Source organism: Pteropus alecto, unplaced genomic scaffold (genome assembly GCF_000325575.1).
Source record: "Pteropus alecto unplaced genomic scaffold, ASM32557v1 scaffold45, whole genome shotgun sequence".
In the NCBI taxonomy this organism is placed as follows: Eukaryota; Metazoa; Chordata; class Mammalia; order Chiroptera; family Pteropodidae; genus Pteropus; species Pteropus alecto.
The window spans coordinates 16,747,761-16,771,174 of NW_006442491.1; the positions used below are offsets into that span (position 1 = coordinate 16,747,761).

General features: G+C 40.6%; 1 protein-coding gene across 5 annotated transcripts in view; it reads right to left on the minus strand.

Moving 5' to 3' along the window:
- EBF4 (early B cell factor 4) overlaps positions 1 to 23,414 on the minus strand; it is a 48,332-nt gene that overhangs the window by 19,121 nt on the left and 5,797 nt on the right. For all 5 annotated transcript variants that reach the window (XR_001517806.2, XM_025039891.1, XM_006921664.3 and 2 more), the window contains exons 2-6: positions 18,259 to 18,415; positions 17,983 to 18,046; positions 17,753 to 17,808; positions 16,144 to 16,217; positions 15,031 to 15,099 (exon numbers count right to left, since the gene is read on the minus strand). Coding sequence is in view for 4 of the 5 variants with exons in the window: in XM_025039891.1 (XP_024895659.1) it covers positions 15,031 to 15,099; positions 16,144 to 16,217; positions 17,753 to 17,808; positions 17,983 to 18,046; positions 18,259 to 18,415 (420 nt within the window). In the remaining variant the exon portion in view is untranslated. The remainder of the gene's footprint in view (positions 1 to 15,030; positions 15,100 to 16,143; positions 16,218 to 17,752; positions 17,809 to 17,982; positions 18,047 to 18,258; positions 18,416 to 23,414) is intronic.

The window sequence follows — 23,414 nt, forward strand, 5'->3', positions numbered from 1 at the left end:
ACTTATCTCCCTTCTTCTGAGCATCCATCACAGTGCTTGCTCCACAGTAGGTGTTTACTGATTTATGATAGAATTCAAGAGTCAAATTTACTGTGACATGATGAATGCTGGACCAAAACCCCCGAATCACTTTTAACAGGGAACAATGTAAAATCCTATACCCAAATTAAAAATACCAATTGCAGAGATAGAACTTAGAGAATTAGAGAGCAAAGACCTCTGAAAATTTGTTCCTTCAGAAAGCAATAGGAACACAGGCAAAAACTGTCAAAATTAACTTTTTCAGAACTCTGAAAATTAACAAAAGGTTTGCATCAATCCAAGGAGCATTTGTTTCAAAAAAATGGCTGAATCTTAGTAAGAAGAGAGAGCTTTAAAGTGTTTTAATTTGTCCTATTCCCATCTTCCTTGCCCAAGCTCTGTGGTAGCCTTAAACAAACAAACAAACAAACAAACAAATAAAAAAACAAAAACAAAAACAGCAACAACAACAAAAAACAGCAGCCTTGAAGCCATGATAGTTGTTTCAAGTCTACTAGCCACTGAGAAAGACATTGAGTTTGGAACCTCTCAACAGTCTGTATTTCCAGACAATTGTCACTATTTGATCTGTCTGGCAACTCCCTGACAGCCCCATTCTCAGTACTTGTTATATGACCTGATTCAGAGCTTGAGAGATGAGAAAAACCCTATTCTCAGGGTGTTTGTTGAAAACAGTTTACCATTGAGCCAGTGATACTAGTTGGGGCAATGAGAGTCAGGGAAAAGTGATGTTCAGGAATGAGATGTTCACAGGAGGCTCTGTAAAGCTCTTATATATTCCTGGAGGTTTAGAAGGCCATGTACAAATGCAGAGAAGAGCACATGCCCAGGAAAGATCTCAGAAAACCCCTCTCTGTCTCTCATCTCTGGCAAACCTGGAAACCCTTCACAAGCAGGAAGTGAAGGTTAAGGCAGAGCCATAAATTGCTGGAGTGTTTAAGACATGCCCCAACATACACACAGAATCTTTTTGCAAAGGGTTGAAGGAATTTAAGGAAATGCCTGTCCAATCATGAGTTGACCACTAAGCTATATGAACAGAAACCTTAGTGGCCACACATGACAACGAATACAGACTTTATAGAACTGGTTCTGGAAAGTCACTAAACAGTGACAGCAACAACAACCAACACTGGAAAGGGGTATTTGATTTCCAGAGTAATCACATTATATCATTAAAATATCCAGTTTTCAAGAAATAATTATGAGACATGCCAAGGAACAAGAAACTATAGCCCATACATGAAAAATAAAGCAGTCAGTAAGAACTATCCCCAAGGAAGCCCATGTGTTAGACTTACTAAACTTTAAATCAGTTATTATAATTATGTTTAAAGAGATAAAAATTATTAAAAAGAATCAAGTTTAAATTCTGGAGTTGAAAAAGAAAATACTGAAATGAAAATTTCTAGAGGAACTTGACAGCATATCTGAGTTGACAGAAGAATAAAATCAGTGAACCTGAAGATAACTCAATTGAAATTATCCTGTTTTGGAGCAGAAAGAAAAAAGAATGACAAAAAATGAACAGAGCCTAATACCAATATACACATAATGAAAGCCCCAGCAGGACAGAAGAAAGGGAAAGGGGCAAAAAGAAAGTTTGAAGAAATAATGCTCCAAACTTCCCAAATTTGATGAAAAACCTTATTCTGCACATTCAAGAAGCTTACTGAGCTCCAAGTAGTATGAACTCAAAGAGACACACACACAGATGTAAACTGTCAAAAGCCAAAGAAAAAGAAAGAATCTGGAAAGCAACAATAGAGAGAAGAAAGTCATCATAGACAAGGGATCCTCAATAAGATTAACAGTTGACTTCTCATTGGAAGACAGTGAAATGACACATTCGAAGTGCTGAAAGAAAACAACTGTCAACAAAATTTCTATATCCAGCAAAACTATCCTTCAAATATGAAGGATAAATTAAAATTAAGTAAATATGAGGATGATTTAAGACATTTCCAGATAAACAAAAACTGAGAGAATTTATCACTAACAGATCTTTCCTGCAAGAAATACTAATGAGAATCCTTCAGTCTAAAATGAAAGGACACAAGATAGTGATTCAAAGCCATATGAAGAAATAAAGAATACTGGTAAAAGTAAATATAACAGGTAAATATAAGTGATATTATATATATATATTTTTGCTTCTAACTATCTTGTTTATCTACCTAATACAAAAGACAGCTGCATGTGGGAGGGGTGAGCAGGGGGTATATGGGAACTCTCTGTACTTTTTCTCACTGTTCTAAAAAAGAAAATCTATTAAAGAAAACTGCAGAAAGCACTAATTATAAAACTGTGTTGATGGGCTTACAATGTGTAAATACATACTGTGATTGACAAAGATATAACAAAAGAGAGGAGAAGGAATGGAGCTATATTGGAGCATTGTTTTTGTATATTATCGAAGTTGATATTCATCTAAATTAAATTGTTTTAAATTAAGATATTAATTGTAATTCTCAGGGAAACCAGAAGGAAAATTACTCAAAAATTAAGTAACAACATTTTAAAAGTACAGTGGAAACTATCCGTTTAACACAAAAAAAAGGCAGTAAAGGAGGAACAAAGGAACAACAACAACAAAATAAGACATAGAAAACACAAAGCAAAATGACAGACATAAATCCTATTTTAGCAGTAATTACATTAAATGTAAATGGATTACACACTCCAATTAAAAGGCAGAGATTGGCCAAATCGATTTTAAAAACAAAATCTAACTACATGCTGTTTAAGTGAGACACAGTTTAGATTCAAAGATAGAAATATGTTAAAATAAAAGGGTCAGAAAAGATATAGCAAGCAAACTCTAACCAATAGAGAGCTTGAACAGTTTTATTAATATCATACAAAGTAGATTTTGAGACAAAATTGTTACAAGACTAAGAAAGACATTTTATAATGATAAAAGTGTCAATATATCAGAAAGAATAACAATTATAGGCATATACGCACCTGATAATAGAGCTCCAAAATATATGAAGCAAAAAATGACAGAGTTGAAGGAAAAAATATATAAGCCAGCAATAATAGTTGGAGACTTCAATGATCTATTTTGAATAATGGATAGAACTATTAGGCAGAAGATCAACATGGAAATAGAAGACTTGAACAGCCCTCTCTATCGCACCTCATACAACAAATGAGTTATATTTTACATAGCACTTTGAATATTACCATCATAAAGATTTTATTTCCACCTAGGTTTATCTGAGTTAAACACAATCTCAATAAATGACAGACAATAGAATGGAAAGACAACTACAAAATAGGATAAAATATTTGCAAATCAAATATCTGATAAGGTTAATATCTAGAATATATAAAGAACTCCTACAACTCAACAACAAACAAATAACCCAATTTAAAAATGAGTGAAGAGCTTCAATAGACATTTCTCCAAAGATGATGTACAAATGGACAACAAGCATATGAAAAGATGCTCAACATCACTTATCATTAGAGAAATGCAAATCAAAACCATAATGAGATATCATTTCATACCCACAAAGATGGCTACTATAAAAAAAAGAAAATCAGTGTTGGCAGTGAAGTGGAGAAATTAGAACCCATGTGCACTGCTGGTGGGACTGTAAAATGGTGCAACTGTTATAAAAACAGTATTGTGTTTCTCAAAAAAATTTTAAAAATTATTATGTGATTCAGTAATCCCATTTCTGGATATATATCCAAAAGAACTGATATCTCGAATATCAATATCTTGAAAAGATATTTTCTCATTCATATTCACAATAGCTAAGAGATGGAAGTACCCACATATCCATTGATGGATGAATGTGGTATATGCATTAAAAAAAATGCTACAACATGTATAAACCTTGAGGAAATTATGCTAAGTGAAATAAGCCAGTCACAAAAAGACAAATACTGTATGATTTCACTTATATGAGGTATCTAAAGTACCCAAATTCAAAATAACAGAAAGTAGGATGGTGGTTACTGGGACTAGGGAGAGGGAAAAATGAGGAGCTGTAGTTTAATGGATACAGAGTTTCAATTTTCAAAGAAAGAAATAATTCTGGGGATCTTTTGCACAACAATGTGACTATACTTAACATTACTGAACTGTATATTTAAAAATGGTAATGGTGGTAAATTTTTTATGTGTGTTTTTTTTAACCAAAGTTTAAAAAATGACACCAGGAAGTAATTTTATGGTGACCTAGACAACCTAATTGGAAAGTTAATATGAAAAAGTAATCACTAGTTGGGAAAATTCAAAAATATAAGAGCAATGGGAAGTACTAGATCTAGTACTAGTAAAGGAGTACTAGATCTACCAGTTACTAAAACGTGTTACAAATCTTAAAAATGAACGGCACCATATTGCCACATAAATGGAATAATGAAATAGGATGGAAAGTCCAGGAATATACAATTACATAAAGAATATAGCATGGGTGCCATTTACAATTGGTGGGGAAAGATGAATTATTCAACCCACCCATATTTTTTTCTGGTAGCTATTAGTTGTTCCAAGAGAAATTATTGAATAATCCATCTACTAAAGAACTCTAAAGACAAAAAGAAGCTCTTATATACAGCCAGAGAGGAAAGAGAGTTTACTCACAAAAGAATGACAACTATGTTGTACTTTCAACAGTAACAATGGAAATATTTTCAAAATGCTAAGTAAAATATAACTGTCAATCTAGAATTATGTTCTCAGGAAAACTATATTTCAAGAGAGTGATATCATGACATTTATAGTAAAACAAAAGTGAGAATGGTTTCCACCAGCAGAGCTTTACTAAAGCAGGAATTTCTAAAAGATAGACTTCAGAAAGTGACCCCACAAAAAGCTGTTTGAGATGCAAGAAGGAAAAGATGAGCAAAAATTTGGTAAAACTAAAGAAAAAAATTTTTATATAATAAAAAGAATAATTAAAATGTGTGGAATTTAAAATGAATTAAAATTCTAGACTACATGCCTTATATATAGGGCAGGGGTAATACAACGGCATAAGGTCAATGGTGAGCAGGTATATGTTTAACAACCATTTCCAGAACAGGGAAAACCTGATTTATAGCGTTTGGTAATTTCCATGGTTATATGTTCCCCCCATGGCTGATTTTAAGCTACCAATGTGATGTCACTGAGTATGGAGTTGAGATAAGTTGCTAATAATTGTGAGTCGGTATGAACCAGCTCAGTTACACCACTGTCAAATATTCTAATATTAGTCAGGAAAAGAATTATGACTTTGTTAAGAATATATAGTAAATTGCAAGGGTAATAACTAAAAGAATAGAGATGAAGTGAGTAAATTTCCAAACCAGTAAAGGGGAAAATAGAATAAGAAACTCATATGCCACATCAAACAAAATAGTCAAACAATTTAAATAGCAAGAAAAGAAAACAAAGAAACATAGGAGAAGTGAGACAAATAGAAAACACAAAGATGATAGTAAATAGTTGAAATAAATCAATAATCTCAATAAAGTAAATAACTAAACTTACCAGGTAAAAAACAGACTAGATTATTTTTATAAATCCAGCAATATGCTGTTTAAAGAGAAAAATCTGAAATACAAAAATACATAATGACTGAATATCATAGGGTATAAAAAGAAATGTGAGGCAAATATAACCACAGATTGAGAGGGCCTCTAAATAATATTGATAAAATAAAGTTAAAAGCAAAAATATTAGTGAAAACAAAGGATCAATAAATGCTGATAAAAGGATCAACTGAGAAGGAAGCTACAAGATTTAAAACTTGTACACACTTAGTGAAATAGTCAATAACATATATGTATCAAAAATTGATGGAACTCCTAAGTATAAGCTGAAAATTTATCTCAATTTTTTGTAGGTTAAGCAGACAATGATAAGTAAACACAGATCTGAACAACACAACTAACAATCCTGAGTTAATGGACATATATAAAACATTAGGCTCAATTAGAAAATTAGGTTAGAAATTAGTAACAAAAGATAGCTAGAAAAATATCACCTGTTTGGAAATTTAAAAATACACTTCTACTTCTGCTTAAGCCAAGATGGAATAATAAAGACCACATTTACCTGTGGCCTGAAAACAAAACAAACCAGACCAAAACCACACAAAACATTTTTCAAGATAATAAATATCAGATAACAAAGGACAGTGATCCCTGAGAGATAGGAAATAAACAAGATGAACCTTACAAATCAACTAGCATGATACCTTGAGATTTTCTAGGGCACAGGGATGGGGATAGTAAGGCAGAGCCCACTTTCAGAGTTGAGGAGATGGACTTGAGAGCTCAGGGGGATCAAGGTAGCTAGACTTTATAGGACAAAGTCTCACAGAGAGAAGTTCTTAGAAAGAGAATTCCAGAAATTTGTGGAGGGGCTCCCTTGAGTATTTAGCAGAGTACTGATCAGTGCATGCATGTGAAAAAGGCCAGGAAAAGAATCACTCTAAAGCAGGGGCCCCAACCCCTGGGTCATGGACTGGTACTGTCCTTGACCTGTTAGGAAATGGGCTGCACAGCAGGAGATGAGAGGCAGGCAGGTGAGTAAGTAAAGCTTCATCTGTATTTGCAGTCACCCAGTGCTAGCATCACCGCCTCAGCTCCTCCTCAGGTCACGAGGCATTAGATTCTCACAGAAGCACTGGTCCCTGGTGCCAAAAAGTTGGGGACCGCTGCTCTAAAAGAATAAAGGGAGCAATTCTGGTGCTCACATAAGGATAGGAATAGAGCCTGTTTCTATAAGCTAAACTGAAAACACCTAATAATTCATGGGGTATTGTGTACAGTACTCAAGAAGGTCTTACTTTAGTAGTGAGAATTAATCTCAGATCAATTATTGCTGTGGACTCATCTAATAAATCATAAAAGCAAAACTCAAAAAGATCAAACTGTTTCCAAGTAACTTAACTGCATCCCAGAACAAAGTTCAAGAAGGTTTTAGGAATACAAAAATATCCACTACCCAAAAGGAAAAATTCACAGTGTCTGGCATCCACTCAATCACAGATTACTATGCATGACAAGATGCAAAAAAAAATATGGCCCATAATGAAGAATAAGCAATTGAAACTGACACAGAATAGATACAGATGTTAGGATTCGCAGAAAAGGACATTAAAAGAGTTATTATAACTGTATTTGGCATGTTCAAAAATTTAAGTAGAGAATGGACGATATAAAAAAGATACAAATCAAACTTGTAGAGATGAAAACTACAATGTCTGAGATAAAAATATAGTGGATAGGATTAATAGCAGATGAGATATTGAGATATTGCAAAAGAAAAGATTAGAAAAAACTTGAAGGTACAGCAGTAAAAACTATCCAAAAATGAAACACAGAGAAAAAAATAATCCCTCCTCCAAAAAAAAAGAGAAAGAATTAGCAGTGAGACACAGGACAACCTGAAGCAGTTTAATATATGGGTAATAGGAGTCCTCAAAGGAGGGGGTGGTAGAAAAAATATTTAATAAGAAATAATGGGCACCTTGAAATAATCATACTAAGCGAAATAAGCCAGACAGAAAAGGTTGAAAATCACATGATATCACTTATATGTGGGATATAAACCTAAAAGCAACAAATGAACAGGACAGAAAGAGACTCATCGGCATGGACAATGGACTAGTGGTTACCAGAAGGGAAAGGGAAGGGGAGAGGGGGGAAAATAAAAAATTAAATGTTAAAAAATAAATAAATAAACAAAAGTGGAAAAATAAAAAAGAAATAATGGTCAAAAACTTCCCAAATGTAATGAAAACTGTAAACTTATAGATCCAAAAAGATCAATAAATTCTAAGCACAAGAAACGTGAAGAAAACTACACCAGGGCACATCATAACCAAGCTGCTAAAAAGTTAATAATAAAGGAAAAAATTTTAAAAGCAGCCAGAGATAAAAGACTTGTTACATACAGAGAAACAAAGGTAACAATAGTATCTGATTTCTACTCAGAAATACAAGAGAGAAGATTGTGGAGCAACATCTCAAAACAACAACTGTCAACTTAAAATTCTATACCCAGTGAAAATATCTTTCAAAAATACCATTTTAAAGGATGTTCTTCAGGTATAACAAAAATAATAACAACTGAAAATCCGGATCTATAGAAAGGTATAAAGAATAATAGAAATGGTAACTACATGGGTAAATATATAAGATTTTGTCATATTATTTAAATCTCTTTAAAAATACTTGGCTGTTAAACAAAAATAATAAGAATGTACTGTGGATTTTATAATATATATAAAAATAAAACTCCTAACACAATGATATAGTATACATCAAGTGGTATAATAAAGTCGATTGCAATAAGTTAAAGATGTTTACTATAAGTCCTAAATCAATCACTAAAATAACAAAATTAAAAGTTTTGCTAATAAGCCAATAAAGGAGATAAAATAGAATAACAAAAATCTCCAAATCTAAAAGAACGATTAAAAAAAGAACAAAAAAGAGACAACAATGAAAAACAAAAGTCATAATGACAAACTCAAATCTAACTATATTAATAATTGCATTAAACGAAAGTGGCCTAAACATCTCAATTAGAAGGTGGAAATTATCAGATTGGATTTTTTAAAAAAGACCAAACTATATGCTACCTACAAGAAATATACTTTTATGCCTTTGTACTTTTAGTATAAAGGCATAAATAGGTTAAAAATAAAAGGATAGAGAAGGATTTATCATGCTAATGCTAGTCGAAGGAAAGCTGGAGTGGCTACATTATTATCAAAGTAGATTTCACGGATTCATAATAAAGAAGTCAATTAAACAAGAGGACATAATAATCTTAAACATATGCACCAAATAACAGTTTTTCAAATTATATGAAGCAAAACTGACAGAATCTAAAAAAAGAAATAGAAAAATACGGAATAATTATTGGTGATTTTAATACTCTTCTATCGAAAGTAGAATAAATAGGCAGAAAATCAGCCAGGATATTCTAGACTCAAACAACACTATCAACTAACTCAATCAGTTTGATATTTATAAAACACTTCACCCAAAGAAAATGGAATACACATTCTTCTCAAGTGCACACAAAACCTTTTTCAGGTAGACCATATTCTGGGCGATAAAATAAGTCTCAATAAATTCAAAAGAATTCAAGATGGCTCTCTGACAAAAAGAATTAAATTAGAAATCAATAATGAAAAGATTCTAGAAGAATCCCCAAAGTTTTGGAAACCAAATAACACATGGATCAGAATAAAAAAAAAAAAAAACACTCAAAAGGGAAATTAGAAAGTATTTTTAACTGAATGAAAATGAAAATACGACATATTAGAATTTGTGGTATGTCCCTAAAGCAGTACTTAGGGAGAAATGTATAGCACTAAAAGCCTATTTTAGACAAAAAGAAAAGCCTTAAATCAAAGACTTCAGCTTTCATCTAGGAAATCAGAAAAAGGAGAGGAAATTAAATCCAGTGTAAGCAGAATAAAAGAACTTGTAAATATGAAAATATAAAACAGAAAAACAATAGAGAAAATCAATGAAACCAAAAGCTAGTTCTTTTAGAAGATCAATAAAATGGATATACCTGTACTGCTCAGGGAAAAAAAGAGAGGACACAATTTTCCAACATCAGAAATGAAAGTAGTGCTATTGCTACAGGCTGTAGAGATATTACATGGATAGAGAATATTATAAACAATTTTCTGCCAACATATTCAGCAACTTATAAGAAATGGACAAATTCCTTGAAAAATTCAAATTACCAAAGCTCATTCTAGAAGGGCTTAAGGAAAAAGTAATACCAATTCTACATAAACTCTTCCAAAAACTGAAGAGGAGGAAATACCTCTCAACTCAGTCTCTGAGGCCAGCATATCACATTTGATACCAAAATGAGACAAAGAAATTGCAAGAAAACTATAGACAAATATCCATCATGAACATCAATACAAAATTTCTAAAAAAAATTTTATTAAATCTAATCCAACAGTATATTAAAAAGATAATACATCATGACCAAGTGGGGTTTATCTGGAAAATGTAGGGTTGGTTTAACATTGGAAAACAAACTGATGTAACTCCTATTAAAATTAAAAATATATAATCATCTCGATAGTTGCAGAAAAAGCATTTGACAAATCTAACATCCATTCCTAATAACTCTCAGCAACTAAAAATAGCAGGGAATTTCCTCAATCTGATAAAAGGCATCTATGAAAAACATACAGCTACATACATACGTACACACATACATACATAATGGGGGAAGACTGAATACTTCCCATCTAAAATCAAAAACAAGACAGACATCCTTTCTCACCACTATTATTCAGCATTGTACTGGAAGGTCTAGCCAGTACGATCAGGCAAGAAAAATAAATAAAAGACACCCAATTTCAGTCTCAGGTTTATATCCTAAACAAACTCTTGTACTTATTCGAATTATGAGAGAAGAATGTTCACAGAGGCTTTGCTTATCACAGCAAAAATGAAATACGGCAAACTACGACTAAATATAGCAACGTAGAAAAATCTTAGAAGTATAATGCTGAATTTAAAAAGAACATTTTAGACTACTATATATAAAAATTTTGTATAAAGTTAAACACAAGCACAACTAAACAATATGTTGTTTAATATTATACAATCTGTAATAATTTATTTTTTTTAAAGGACAAGGTCATGATAAACACAAAACTTATTTATTATATTTAGGAGAGGGGTAGGCAGTGGTATGAGACAAAGAAAGAACATGGTGGTGGCATCCGTGGTGTTTTTAATGTTCTAATTTTCAGTTTTTTGGCAGGCTCACAGGTGTACATTGATTATTATGCTTCATGAATTTTATTTTGTTATATTTTTCTTTTCTATGTATCATCTAGGACATAATAACTTAAAATTTTTTCAAATGAATAAAATATTTAAGTATAAATAATAAAGCCATATAAATGCTAGAAGAAACCACAAAATAAATTTTTAAAAATTATATTGGCATGATAAAGCCCTTTCTAAATATGATAAAAATCCAAAGTACTTAAAAGATTAAGAAACTGGGTAAATTTCACCATATAAAAAGTTAAAAGGCAAGAACTAACTAGAAAAAATACGTGCAACTCATGACAAAGGGCTAATTTTCTTAATATATACTCCTACAAATCAGTAACAAAAGCCAATCTTTTACAGAAAAATAAGCAAAGGACATGAATAGACAGTTCGTAGAAAAGGAAACACAAATGGACTAAATACATGAAAGTGCGCTCAACTTCAGAGTAAGGGAAGTTGACTTATATGATGGGACAGATGAAAAAAATTACAGTAACCACTGTTTATTGCAGTTATTTCTCAACCCTGAGATCACTTGCCTTCATTCCTTGAAGATTTTACTCCCAGATCACTATATATGCCCTGTCATAATTATTGGCGATTTCAAGGTCAACAGATAGATAATTCTTCAATATAGTCTTCTCTCCATTCTTTGAGCATCTCTCCTGCAATGTCCTTGTCTTCACTCTCCCTTGGCCACACGTTACCAATAAATGCAATTCCCAAATAATGCTACTTACAGACAAGCCACTCTCTAACCACCTTCTAATCTCCAGCTCAACTCTCTTCTATAATAATTCTTTGGCCTCATCAGAACTTTGTTCTATTCATTCTGCCATGTCTTCACTTTCCCACTCTTCTCTCCTCACTCAGCTTCAATTCCTTGTTTTATTTTTGTAAACACCCCTTGCATACACTTTCACTCTCTTGCCCTTTCATGTTTCATTGAACTCACCTGGCAAGCCCCTAACTCTGGTTATAAGCCACCCCTCATCTGTTCTGTACTTGCACATGTGCAGCTCTGCATGGCTGGAGAAAGTTCTCACTTTGAATTTGTGACCGCAAACCTCAGACGGGCCCTTAGTACTACTTGGCAATCACATGGCATTTCATGGTCCATTCACTCCCCTGGATAAGTATTTCATGCACTAGTGTCTCCCTCTCCATCCTCATCCACAAATGTTGACCCTGTTTCTTATTTCACTGAGAAAACAAAGTAATCTGAAGAGAATGTCCATAATCTCTCACAATAGATATACCCATTTATCCATTTCTGTGTCCAGGTTCTCTGTCTTCCCTGCTGTTTCCATGGATAACTGTCTAGGCTCCCAACTAAAATCGGTCCTGTGCATGCAATCTCATATGCCTGGCCAACTAAAGGACATAGCTTTAGCAATTCTCCCTTCTATCTCTTGCATCATAATTTTCCTCTTCCCTACTGGGTTTTCACATTAGCATATGAGCAAGCTATATATTTTTCCTTGGCCTTACATGTGGTCCAGCCGCCACCCCATTTCTTTGATTCCTACAGAGCAAAACTCAAAAGAATTCCTCTAGTCACTGTCCCTAACCTCTCTTCTCCCATCCTCTCTTAAGATCTAGCTTTGTCAGACTTCTGCCTCTCCACTCCACTGAATAGCTCTTGCTGAGGTCGCCAATGTCCCCCATGTTACTAAACTCGGTGGTCAATTATTATTCTCTTTTTATCATATCCACAAGCAGCATTTGATGCTATCAACTATTGCTTCCTTTTGAAATATTTTCTTATTTAGGCCTCCAGGACCCTCCACTCCCCTGATTTCCCTCTGACTTCACTGGCTGCCCCTTTTCATTCTCTTTTTCTGGTTCCTTATCTCCACGACCTGCAAACACTGGACACCCAGGATTCAGTGCTTGAACCTCTTCTATTTTTTATCAACACTAATTCCCTCGATGATGTCGTTCATTCGAATTTCTCTCTGCAGCCTAGACCTTTCCGTTGAGAGCCATACTCATGTTTTTAGCTGCTTTTTCAACATCCACACCTGGATGTTTAGTGAGCATCTTAAACATAACATGTCCAAAAGAAAACTCCTGACCTTCCTCCTCTTAAACCTGCTCCTCCCCAAATCTCCTCCTTCTTAGTAGGTAGAAGTTTTTTCTAAGTTGCTCATGTCAGAAACCTTGGAGATAACTTGACTTCTGTCACTCTGTCTCTCCTTCCATAACAAATCCTGTCAGTTTTATCTGTGGAATATATCCAGAATCTAATCATTCCTTAAGACCTCTTGTTATGACATCCCTGGTCCAGGCCTCCATCATCTCTCACCTGGATAAGTGTAATGGCTTCCTAACTCACCTTTCTGCTTCTATCCTCGCCTCTTACTGATCATCTTCAACACAGAAGCTAGAGTGATCTTGCTGAAATACAAATCAGGTCACACCATTCTTCTCGAAATCCCCAATGGCTTCCACGTCATACAGAATAAAAGCCAGAGTCCTTACAATGGCCTACAAACATGGCCCACATGCCATCTACAAGGCCCTGCATAATCTTGCCATCCTTCTGCCCCACCCATTAGCTCTCCAACATCACCTCCTCCTACTGTCCATCCCGCTCCAGTCACCTGAGCCTTCTTGCTGTTCCTTAAATACATCAGGTACACTCCTGCCAAAAACATTTCCCCTCTAGATTCATGGCCTCCTTACTTCCTTCAGGTCTTGGCTTAAATGTCATCTTTTCCATGAGGCCTTCCTTACATACCGTAAAATTGCAGTACTCCCTTCTTGGCGCTCTCTGACCTTTTCTGATGGCTCTTTTTCTCCTTAGCTGTTATCACCATCTAATATGCTATATAATTTATTCATTCAGTTAGTTTGTTTACTTTCTCTACTAGATTGTAAACCCATGAACACAAGGCTTTTTGTGTTTTTTGGTCACTGTTTAATCCACAGCGTATAGAAGAGACTCTGGCACACAGTGGATGTTAAAAAAATGATTTGTTAAATGAATAAACAACATACTTAATTGGCCAGAGTGTTCTTAAAATTGCTGGTCCCAATGTCAATTGGTATAATTTCTACGGAGGGTAAACTGGCAATAACTATAAAAATTACAAATGCACATACCTTTTGACCCAGCAATTCTACTTCTAGTAATATCTTTCATATAAATTCATACATGTTCAAAATGACACATGGACAAAATAATTCAGCTTAGTTTATCCCTGAAAAAGAATGAAAAATGTCCAAAATGTTGAGCAATAGCCTAAAGAAATTACAGTCCATCTATACAATGGAATATTTTGCAGAAGCAAAAAAAAATGAGATTTCTTGTAGTTTGATATATGTGTGTGTGTGTGTGTGTATATATATATATATATTATATATAATATGTATAACATATACATTATACGTATAACATATAATATGTGAATGTTTTATCTATTAAAAGAAGAACAAAGCAAGGTTTATGTTCTAATATGGAATGATCTCTAAGATATATTTATATCTATTTCTATCTATCTCTGTCTCTTTCTCTATATGCTACGAGTTTTTAAAAAAGGTAAATACATAAGAGTGTGGAGTATGCTATGCATAGCGGTGGGAGCTGACTTTTCATTATTTACTCTTTTTGTAATATATATGAGTTTCAAATTTTGTAACTTACATATGAATTTCCTATTCAAAAAGAAGTAAAACAATTTTTAAAAATCATGATAGGAGAATGAATTTTCACATGCATCGCCTAGACAATCCTATGACCAAAACTTGTCAAGTATTTCCCCCATTTTCAAATGAAGAAAACAGACATTCACTGAAGTCAAATCAAACAGTACAAAGGTGGCACCTGGACTAGAACCCAGCCTTCTGTGTCCAGCTCATGCCAGCCCCTCCATCCTCCCAGCCTCTTTCTGGGGCTGGTTCACTTCCTACCCACCATCCCCACCCCCATCTCCATCCTCTGCTCTTCCTGGGCTCCTTCTGTCAGGAAACACTGCTCCTAAGGCCAGTCCCAGAAAGTCTGCCTCCAAAGCTTCACTCAGGGGCCATGACTGGAGGCTCCTTGGTGTCTGACAGTTTGTCCCTCTGCTCAGAGCCCCCAAGCACCAGGGGTGAAAGAAAGGTGGGCAGCTCCATCCCTCCCTGGAGCCACCACCGTGTTCTGTGACTGAACTCAGCCTGCCTAGTCCTTGCAGCTCCCAGGTTCCCTCCTCCAGCCTGTACCTGTCAATAATGACGGGGTCTGACGGTGTCTCATTCCGGTTGCCACAGCTCTTTCGGTCACAGCACCGGCTGATGGAAAGATGACAAGGAAGAGAAGGAGGAAAGGAGTGAAGGAGAGGGAGATTACAGTGTATGCGTGTGTGTGTGTGTGTGTGTGTGTTTAGGGGGCGCTGTGGGGGTGAGGATGCTGGGGATGGAATCCTTGGGCCAGAGGGGCTCACTCCCAGGGGCCTGGGGAAAATGGCAGTGAGGGTTCTGTCACAGGGACCGGGAAAGTCCAGTCCTGGGGATAAGGCTGGCCTGGAAACCCTTGTCCCAAAGGCATGCTGTTCTTGGAGGATCCAGCAAAGGGCAAGCTGCTAGCCACCTAATGGGTCTCTTACTCTCTCTGTGTGTACACTTCTTAACATATAGAAAGGAGCTCAACTTATAAGTGTGCAGCTTGTGAATTATCGCAAAGTGAATTCATACATGTAACCAGCAGCCAGACCAAGAAATATCACGTGCCCAGCCCTCCAGAAGGCCCCTCGTGACCCTTTCTTGTTACTACTCTTCCTAAAGGTAGCCACCATCTCAACCAGATTTTTGAACACTATGTATTCTTTTTTCCATGTACAAGGACTGCCTCCAAGGATGCCATCTGACTGGCTTTTCCTGGGGAGACCTTACCTAGAAATGCCAAGACTTGTGGGGAAGGGGAGCCAAGAGCTGTGTTCCTCCTATTCCACCCTCCCCCCCAGGAAGTGTCCCAGGGTCAAGTAGGAGGTAGCAAAGTTTCCTCCCTCCAGCTCTGGAGCCCTGGTCCCCGTCCCCAGAGAGCCCTCCCCTGAGCTTTATTAGTTAAGCTTCCCAGTAGTGGCAGGAGACCTCTCTTACAAAAACACTTGGAGAAAGCCACATAAACAGACCAGGCTAATGGGGCCTCAAGGACCCTCTCCTCAGCCAGCACTGTGCTCAGGGACCTCTCTCTTCCCTCATTGTCTCCCCTACCAGGCCTTCTCTAGGGAGCAGCAGGGAGGGTGGTGGTGGCAGTGGTAGGGGGCAGGGCCTGGTGGGGGTCCTTGGCAACATCCTGGCTAAGGGGCAAGGTGAAAATGACCCAGCTCCCCTCACCTGCACATGATCTCATGGGTGAGCAGCACTCGGCACATTTCAGGGTTCTTGTCCTGTCCCTCATAGATAATGGCCTGGGGGAGAGAGGAAGTGCACAGGCTCATGGGGAAGAAGGCTCCCCTTATGTCTAAATGTGGGGGAAGAGACAGACCTGCCTCTGGAGAAGATCATGCCTTCCAAATCGCTGCAGGGCACCAAGGAGTGTAGAGCATGAGCTGGGAGCCTGGCTCCCCAAACCAGGACTACTGACAGGGTGGGCAACTGTGGCATGAGGTCTATAGATTCTGTTTGTCAACAGGCAGCTCCTTCCAGATCCATCTCTGCTGGGGCCAGGGAAGGCCCCAGACCAAGGACCTCGGTCAGGCTGGGATGGGGATAGACATTCCTATCCCCACTGCTCCCATGGCCCTAGTGGACCTCTGCTTCTGCTCAAAAGCATTGTCCCCTAGGTTATCCCAGCTGGCTATTCAGCCTCTCCCCCCATCCTTATCATCTCCCCAATTTGGGTGAGCATCTCCCCCTTGGACTATTAGATCACTCTCCTCACGGGTCACCCAGGCTCTATTCTCTGCCCTGAAGCAAAGAGTAAGCTTCCTAAACTGCTAATCTGGCTTCCTACTTTATAACCACTTGGGCCTCTCAGCCATACCCGCTTGTGAGGTCCCTTTCTCTCTGGACTTCCTCCAGCCTCTTCCCCACTTGTCCCTCACACAATCCCCGCACCACTGTCTGGTCTGTCTCTCCTACCACGGTGACCACAGGCTTCCTCGAAACAAATTATTTCTTCCTCTGCCCTGGGATTGGGCAGAGGCTGCTGGAAGACTCTGCCTGTGTGGCAAAGCCCAAGTCTCCACCTTGCACTGGGCCACGGATCGGCCCATTTGAGACTCAGTTTCCTCCATACCAGCATGTACAACTTCTCTGCGAAGCCCATCAGGGTGCTGAGGGTCTGCAGTAGCAGCTCTGGGGCCCCGCCCAGTCCCCTTTCCTGGACCATTGCACCCACCCCAGCTGCAGTTAGTGTTGACTGTTAAGGGCTTTCTCTCAAGAATAGTTCTCAGTGGATAAGAGCTGCCTTGCCTGAAAATGTCTAGAAGGTTACAGGCTCCCTTTGGGGCTGTTTCCCAGCCAATGACCGACTGACACAGGGTACAGAATCTTGGCCTTCTTGCCTCAAGCGGGGGAACAACTCTGGTGTCATTCCGTCTCCAGAGCTCCCTGTGGATTAGGCCAAGGGTCAACTCCAGCTGAGACCCCATCCTTGCTGAGCACCCCCTGCCCTGTGCTGCTTCCCTCTCTCCTTTCTCCTGAGAGCCCCTCATGCCTCCCCAACAAACCATGTGCGCCTGAATCCCCGTCTCGGCTAGGCTTCTAGGGAACATGGACCTAGGATGCAGGTCTTCGTACAAATATTGCCTTTCTTTTAGACTAACAGCAAGGACCATACATCTTCCTGTCGTAGGCTGGAGTGAGAACCGGGGGAGCCAGAGTGGTGGGGGTGACGGCACAGGGAAGCGGGAGCAGGGAAAAGGATGTTCGCTCAGATCACAAGTAGACTGGGTCTGAGAAGAGGGTGGGACAGGCCTGAGCATTCCCTGGCTTGGCTCACCTGTTTGGACATGGAGTCAATCAGACGCACATAGAGGTCCTGTTCCGTCCGAAGACCTAAGGGTAGGAAGGCGAAGAGGGCTTGCTATACGGGGAGCATCTATGGCCTCTGATGGCTGGACTACATGCTATATTCTCCCCACCTGGAGCCAGGGCCTCCTCAACCCTCACAACAAGGCATTCTGTGTTGCATGGGGCTTTCATACCCAGTGGGCAGTGGGTTTTACTCACCATTGTTATACACTAGCCGCAGGCGGTAATGGATCCCGTTGTTCGTTTTTTCAGCCCCAGGCTCCTGCAGGGCCAAGATGAGTAGAGTGCTCTGATGCTCCCAGGGATCCTCCAGCCACACCCCCAACCTTACTCCCTAACCCTACCCCATTTCCCTCCCTTCCATCTATTCACCCCCCTCCTTCCCCACCATCTATCCGTTGGAAGGGAGGTCCCTGAAGACCTCCTGCTCCCTTTCTCCTATGCTTTGTCCAACCAAGCCCACGAGCCTCTCACTCGATCCTTTTCCACGAAGTCAATGAAGGCTGTGCGCTCCACCTCCACGGGCTGCCCCTGCCGGTCGTACATGGCCAGCACGAAGTGGAAGAAGTTGGATTTCCTGAGGTTGGAGGGAGGCTGCTTTTCAAAATGTGCTCGTGCCAGGCCCACGCCACTGCGGGAGGAAGAGAGCTGGGAAACCACTGGAAGTGCCCTCTGGAGACCCCGTCGCTTCTCACCAGGTAAGCAGGTGGGCCAGGACTTGGCTCCGATATGTCAAGAGTTTGGGCAAGGAATAAACTGGATGGGACTGGTCCACCCTCGCCAAGGCTATCTCAGATCCAGACAGAGGCCTCTCAGCCCAGAGGCCACCCCAGCCTGCTCCCTTGGGAACAGGCCACACAGCAGATCGCAACAGAGGCATCCCTTCAGGTTTCCTCCCAGATTTTCCTGGGCCCCGCATTTTGAAAGGCTGATTTCCAAAACCAAATGTACGAACAACCCATCTTACTGACCAGAGGCTCCTGTGCCTGCCTTTAGGGTATCCAGGGGTAGCTGGGAGGTTCTGGAACAAATATCCCACTGTATGTATCCTAGTCCATGGCTGTGTACATGAACCTGCAGCGTTGCCTGGGAGATGATGACTCTCAGACTCTCAGAGACATCAAACTGGCTAAGGCCCTAGTTTGCCCAGCCTGGACCCTGGGCTATAGCTGAAGATGGGGGACGCCCTCTCCTAGTGTGGAGGTGCTTTTCCACGAAGTCAATGAAGGCTGTGCGCTCCACCTCCACGGGCTGCCCCTGCCGGTCGTACATGGCCAGCACGAAGTGGAAGAAGTTGGACATCTTGATCACAGCCTCAGAAGGAACTCTGAGCCAGAACCACCCAGCTATGCTGCTCCCTGATGTCTCACTCTCAGAAACTGCATGAGATGATGTTTGTTGTCTTATGCTGCTGAGTTTTGGGAGTAATTTTTATGTGGCAATAGATAACTAATACACCATATTTACTTGACTATGGAGCACTTTTGTTGAGGGTTGTGGTTTGGGAAACACGACTAAAGGCCACTGGAAGGTTCTGAAGCCAGGCAGCACTTAGAAGATGCTGCAGGCAGAGAGGGGCAGTGCAGTGGGAAAGTGAGAGGATGCTGCAGGGATGCAGAGTGAGGCCAGTGGGACTGCCTTGAGAGCCATTTAGATGAGAGCCCCACCATGGACATGATGGACATGCCACTGTGACATCTGCCACATTCATCACTACTTAAGAATTTTCTTCATATAATTTAAAACCAACTTACTCTTACTTGGCCTCGTATGAAGCCATAATATCTGAGATGTCATGGCTTGAGAGGCTTGTTGTGTTTTTGCTCATATAGATTACAGTAAATATAGAAACAATAAAATGAAAATTGTTCCTTCTTTTTAAAGCCTGCTTGGGAGCCCCAGTGGTTCATGTGAAATGTTGGTTTCCGAGGCAGAAGTGCTGGGTCTTGCTTGTCCAGATAAGATGAGGAAGGGGGCTGCCAACACCTTCTCTTCCCCACCCCCCAAGGTTTTTTTCTACACTCTAGGGACAATGTTCTTTTCCCTTTCTCCTCCACTCTCCCTCAGGCTACAGTCCTTTCAAGTCCAGGCCTTGACCCTCCCACTTGCCATTTGCCAAGAGGCAGGGAAGCCCAAAGAGGGCTTTGATCACAGCAGGTCCCTGATTACTGTTGATGAATATGCTAATGAGATGGCAACCCTGACTCCTCCCTTACACCCCTGGACTACAGAGAGAGAGAGAGAGAGAGAGAGAGAGAGAGAGAGAGAGAGAGAGTGAGAGAGTGAGAGAGTGAGAGAGTGAGAGAGTGAGAGAGTGAGAGAGTGAGAGAGAGAGAGAGAGAGAGAGAGAGAAATATACACAGGAAATACACAAGAGAGAGAGAGAGAGAGAGAGAGAGAGAGAGAGAGAGATTGAGAGATTGAGAGATTGAGAGATTGAGAGATGGAGAGAAGCTCCCAGGGATGGGTTCCAGGACCACCTGGGAGGAGAAAAGGCCAGAAAGAGGCAGGTCAGCGGAACCATCCGAGATCACTCTGCCCTTTATTCTGTCATCTGGCCCAGAAAAGGCACTGGATAGCTTTCAGACAGCAGGGAGGGAGGAAGGGTAAAGAAAAAGGTTTTAAGAGGGGAGTGGTGGATGCTTGGCAGAAACACAGTCCCCTAGACCATGCAACACACCCTTTCTACATAGACACTCTTGTACTTTCCAGGCCAAGAGTAAATCAACAATGCTGGCCTGAGCTTCCACTCCCATCCATCCCTCTTGGCAAATATCAGTCAGTCCTGGGTCCTAGCTGCCTACTGGCTCTTGCCAGGCTCCTAAGGACCAGACTAGGACGTCTGGCCTAAGCCCCAAGCCAAGTTCCCTTCATAGGGCCCACCCTCCCTGCAGGAGAGGATTCCTGGAGAGAGAGGTCAGGTACCCCTGCCTGGGGTCTGTGGACACTGGTGCTCACAGGCCTGTGCTCACAGGCCTGACCCCACAGTGGGGTCAGGCTAATTTCCACTTCCCCTGAGACGGCCCAGCATCATCCTCTTTTCCTCATCCCATTTAATGGCTCTGAGGCACAATCAATCATTCTCCTGGGCCTTTACAAAGCAATGGGATTGAGGTGGCTAGTGTGTAGCTCTGAGAAAAAAATCCCTATCATGAATAACAGCAGAACAATGTAACAGTCCGAGCCTCCAGCAGACCTGCAGAAGACTGGAGAATGGGCAAGGCCCCTGCTGAGCACCCCCAGGGCTGCTCCTGGTCTGTGAATGTCTCTTGTTTACCCTGTTCAGACTCTTGCCAGACATGTGAGAAGATCATAGTGAAAAAGAAAAGGTTTTGCTTTAAAGACATTCTAGCATTTCTTGTGAACATGACATGGAGAATGACATAAGGATCAGCACACATCAGTGGGTGCACTGGAGGTTGGTCTGGACTATGCCTTCCTTCTCCCGGTACCCCCAGGCACCTCCACCCCCAGTGTGCAGTAGGTGACCAACCAACATCCATGAGTGCAACTGTAGGCCCCAGAGGGAGAGGGTGGGGGAAGGGAAAGGAGAGACTTTTGCTTTTCTCCCCTTGGGACTAGCTGATGCTCTTGTAATGAGAAAACAAACCACGATTAAAGAACAGAAAGAAAGAAACATAGAGATTCGGTCCAACAACTCAGAAGATAGAAATAGGATGTGGAGAGGCCTAAGAGCCATGCTGGGCACTCCCGCAGAGGAGGTGCAGATGTGTGGGGTACAGCTAGGCGGGGATGGACGCTGTCTGCTCTGACACTAGTTTAGAGACAGACAGATGTGATGAAGGCCAATCAATGTCTCTGATTCTGTGGTTTCCAAAGTGTGGGCACCTAAGCCAACCACTAGAATGTGGGAGAGACTCTGAGGATGTCTATTGATATGAATCCTTTATCTAAAAGAAAGAATGGAGGCAGGAGCAGAGCCCCCGAAGTTGGGAGAGACAGTCATTTATTTCGGTTTTCCCAGAAGCAGACCCTCAAATGCAAAGTTCATGTGGAAGGTGCGTCTAGGAAACACTGGTGGGGGCGGGGAGTGAGCGAGAAAGGGAAAGGCAGTTTATAAAGGGCACATTATTAACAAGTTGCCACTGTGGGCAACTGCAGCTCAATCCCACCGGGAGCTCTGGAAACCATCCAGAACACGTGCTTTGGAGTTATCTCCTCAGAGGGCTGGAGGAGGGTTGCTGGGGTATTTATTGACCAACTCCAGTCATTGGTTGAGGGCTTCTGGGAGTACTTCTTAGTTACTTCTGGCCTGGTGTGCAAGTGGGCAGAGCAGCCTTTTGCAGCCTGAGAAAGTCTTAGGAAGCAGATGCTGGCAGGAGACGCAGACCCTTTAGCAAGGGTCTAAGAGGATATGGGTGCCAACCACCAGCCACCTAGGGGCTGCGGGGTGATGAAAGCTGGCAAAGCTACAGCCCAAGGGCCTGACTGCAGCTTGGCAGATATGCACAAGAAGTGCCTCACCTGGTACATGTGTTCTTGGGGCCTATAATTCAGAAACACCTCATTCACTTAGCATCATTAGTGCACAAAGCCTGCCACATAAGAGCCTTTTTCAGATAAATGCGGCTGAGCAATGAAAACAGGTATATTAACTACATTTTGTAAGACTCCAAAACAAATTACACATCTCCTTGCTTTCTTAGAAAAGATTGTTTTCAACAAAATGTTCAAACACTTTCCTATCAATTCTGGAGCATGCTGAGGTGGTGGGCCATTCGCTCCTGTACTAAAGAACCCGGATGTGGGTGGAGAAAGTGCTTGTTTAAATATTTCTACCATGGCCCACTCACCACTTCTCATCTTCTGTTCTGAAACAGCCCAAAAGTTAAAGATGACTGTGAGGGAAGAGCTTTGGTTCGCACAGCTACTTTTTCGTAGGAAGACACTTGCCTTGTAGAAAGCACGGTATGCATGGACTTCCTGAGTACTGAGCTAGGAGTCCAGGATCAAGTCAACATCAAGGACAACTTGACCTTCACAGCCTGGGCCATTCAGGTGGCCTGCGCTCCAGAGTACAGGGGGTGCATATGGGGACACGCTAGGGACTGCTGAGTTGTCTGGTTGCTATTGCTAGGGCCACCCAGCAGTCCCTGGAGACATTCCTTTGTGAGGCTGAGCAGGATGCCCCATGGCCTGTCTTATGTCATAGCTGTTTAGTACAGACACTTCCCTCACAGTCTCTGCTCTCTACTCGGAAGGCCACTCGTGGCTTCTTACATTCTTGACCACATGCTTATTATAAATATGAGCAATTTAAAACAAGCACATCAAATCACTCAGGGGACAAGTGGCCAAGGCTGGAGCTTTGGCTTCTCCACAGAGGCACCCTCAGGCCTCTGCCTCCTCCTAACCCCCACCAAATCCTCTCTTGTCTTCTTGACAGCCCAAGGTTCTGAGCAGTGCTTTGGCTTGGGCCTGATCCATCTTGGAGTCTGGGATACTGGGGAAATGGGGACAAGCCCTGAGGTCATCAGCAATGGGAGCAGGCTCCTTTTTGACCACCTCTCAAGGAGATAGAAGGAGTGAAAAGAATATGTTTCCTGTATGTCATCCTTTGTCTCAGATTTCTCTAAAGTCTCTGTTACATTCAGCTCTTTTCTCATTCT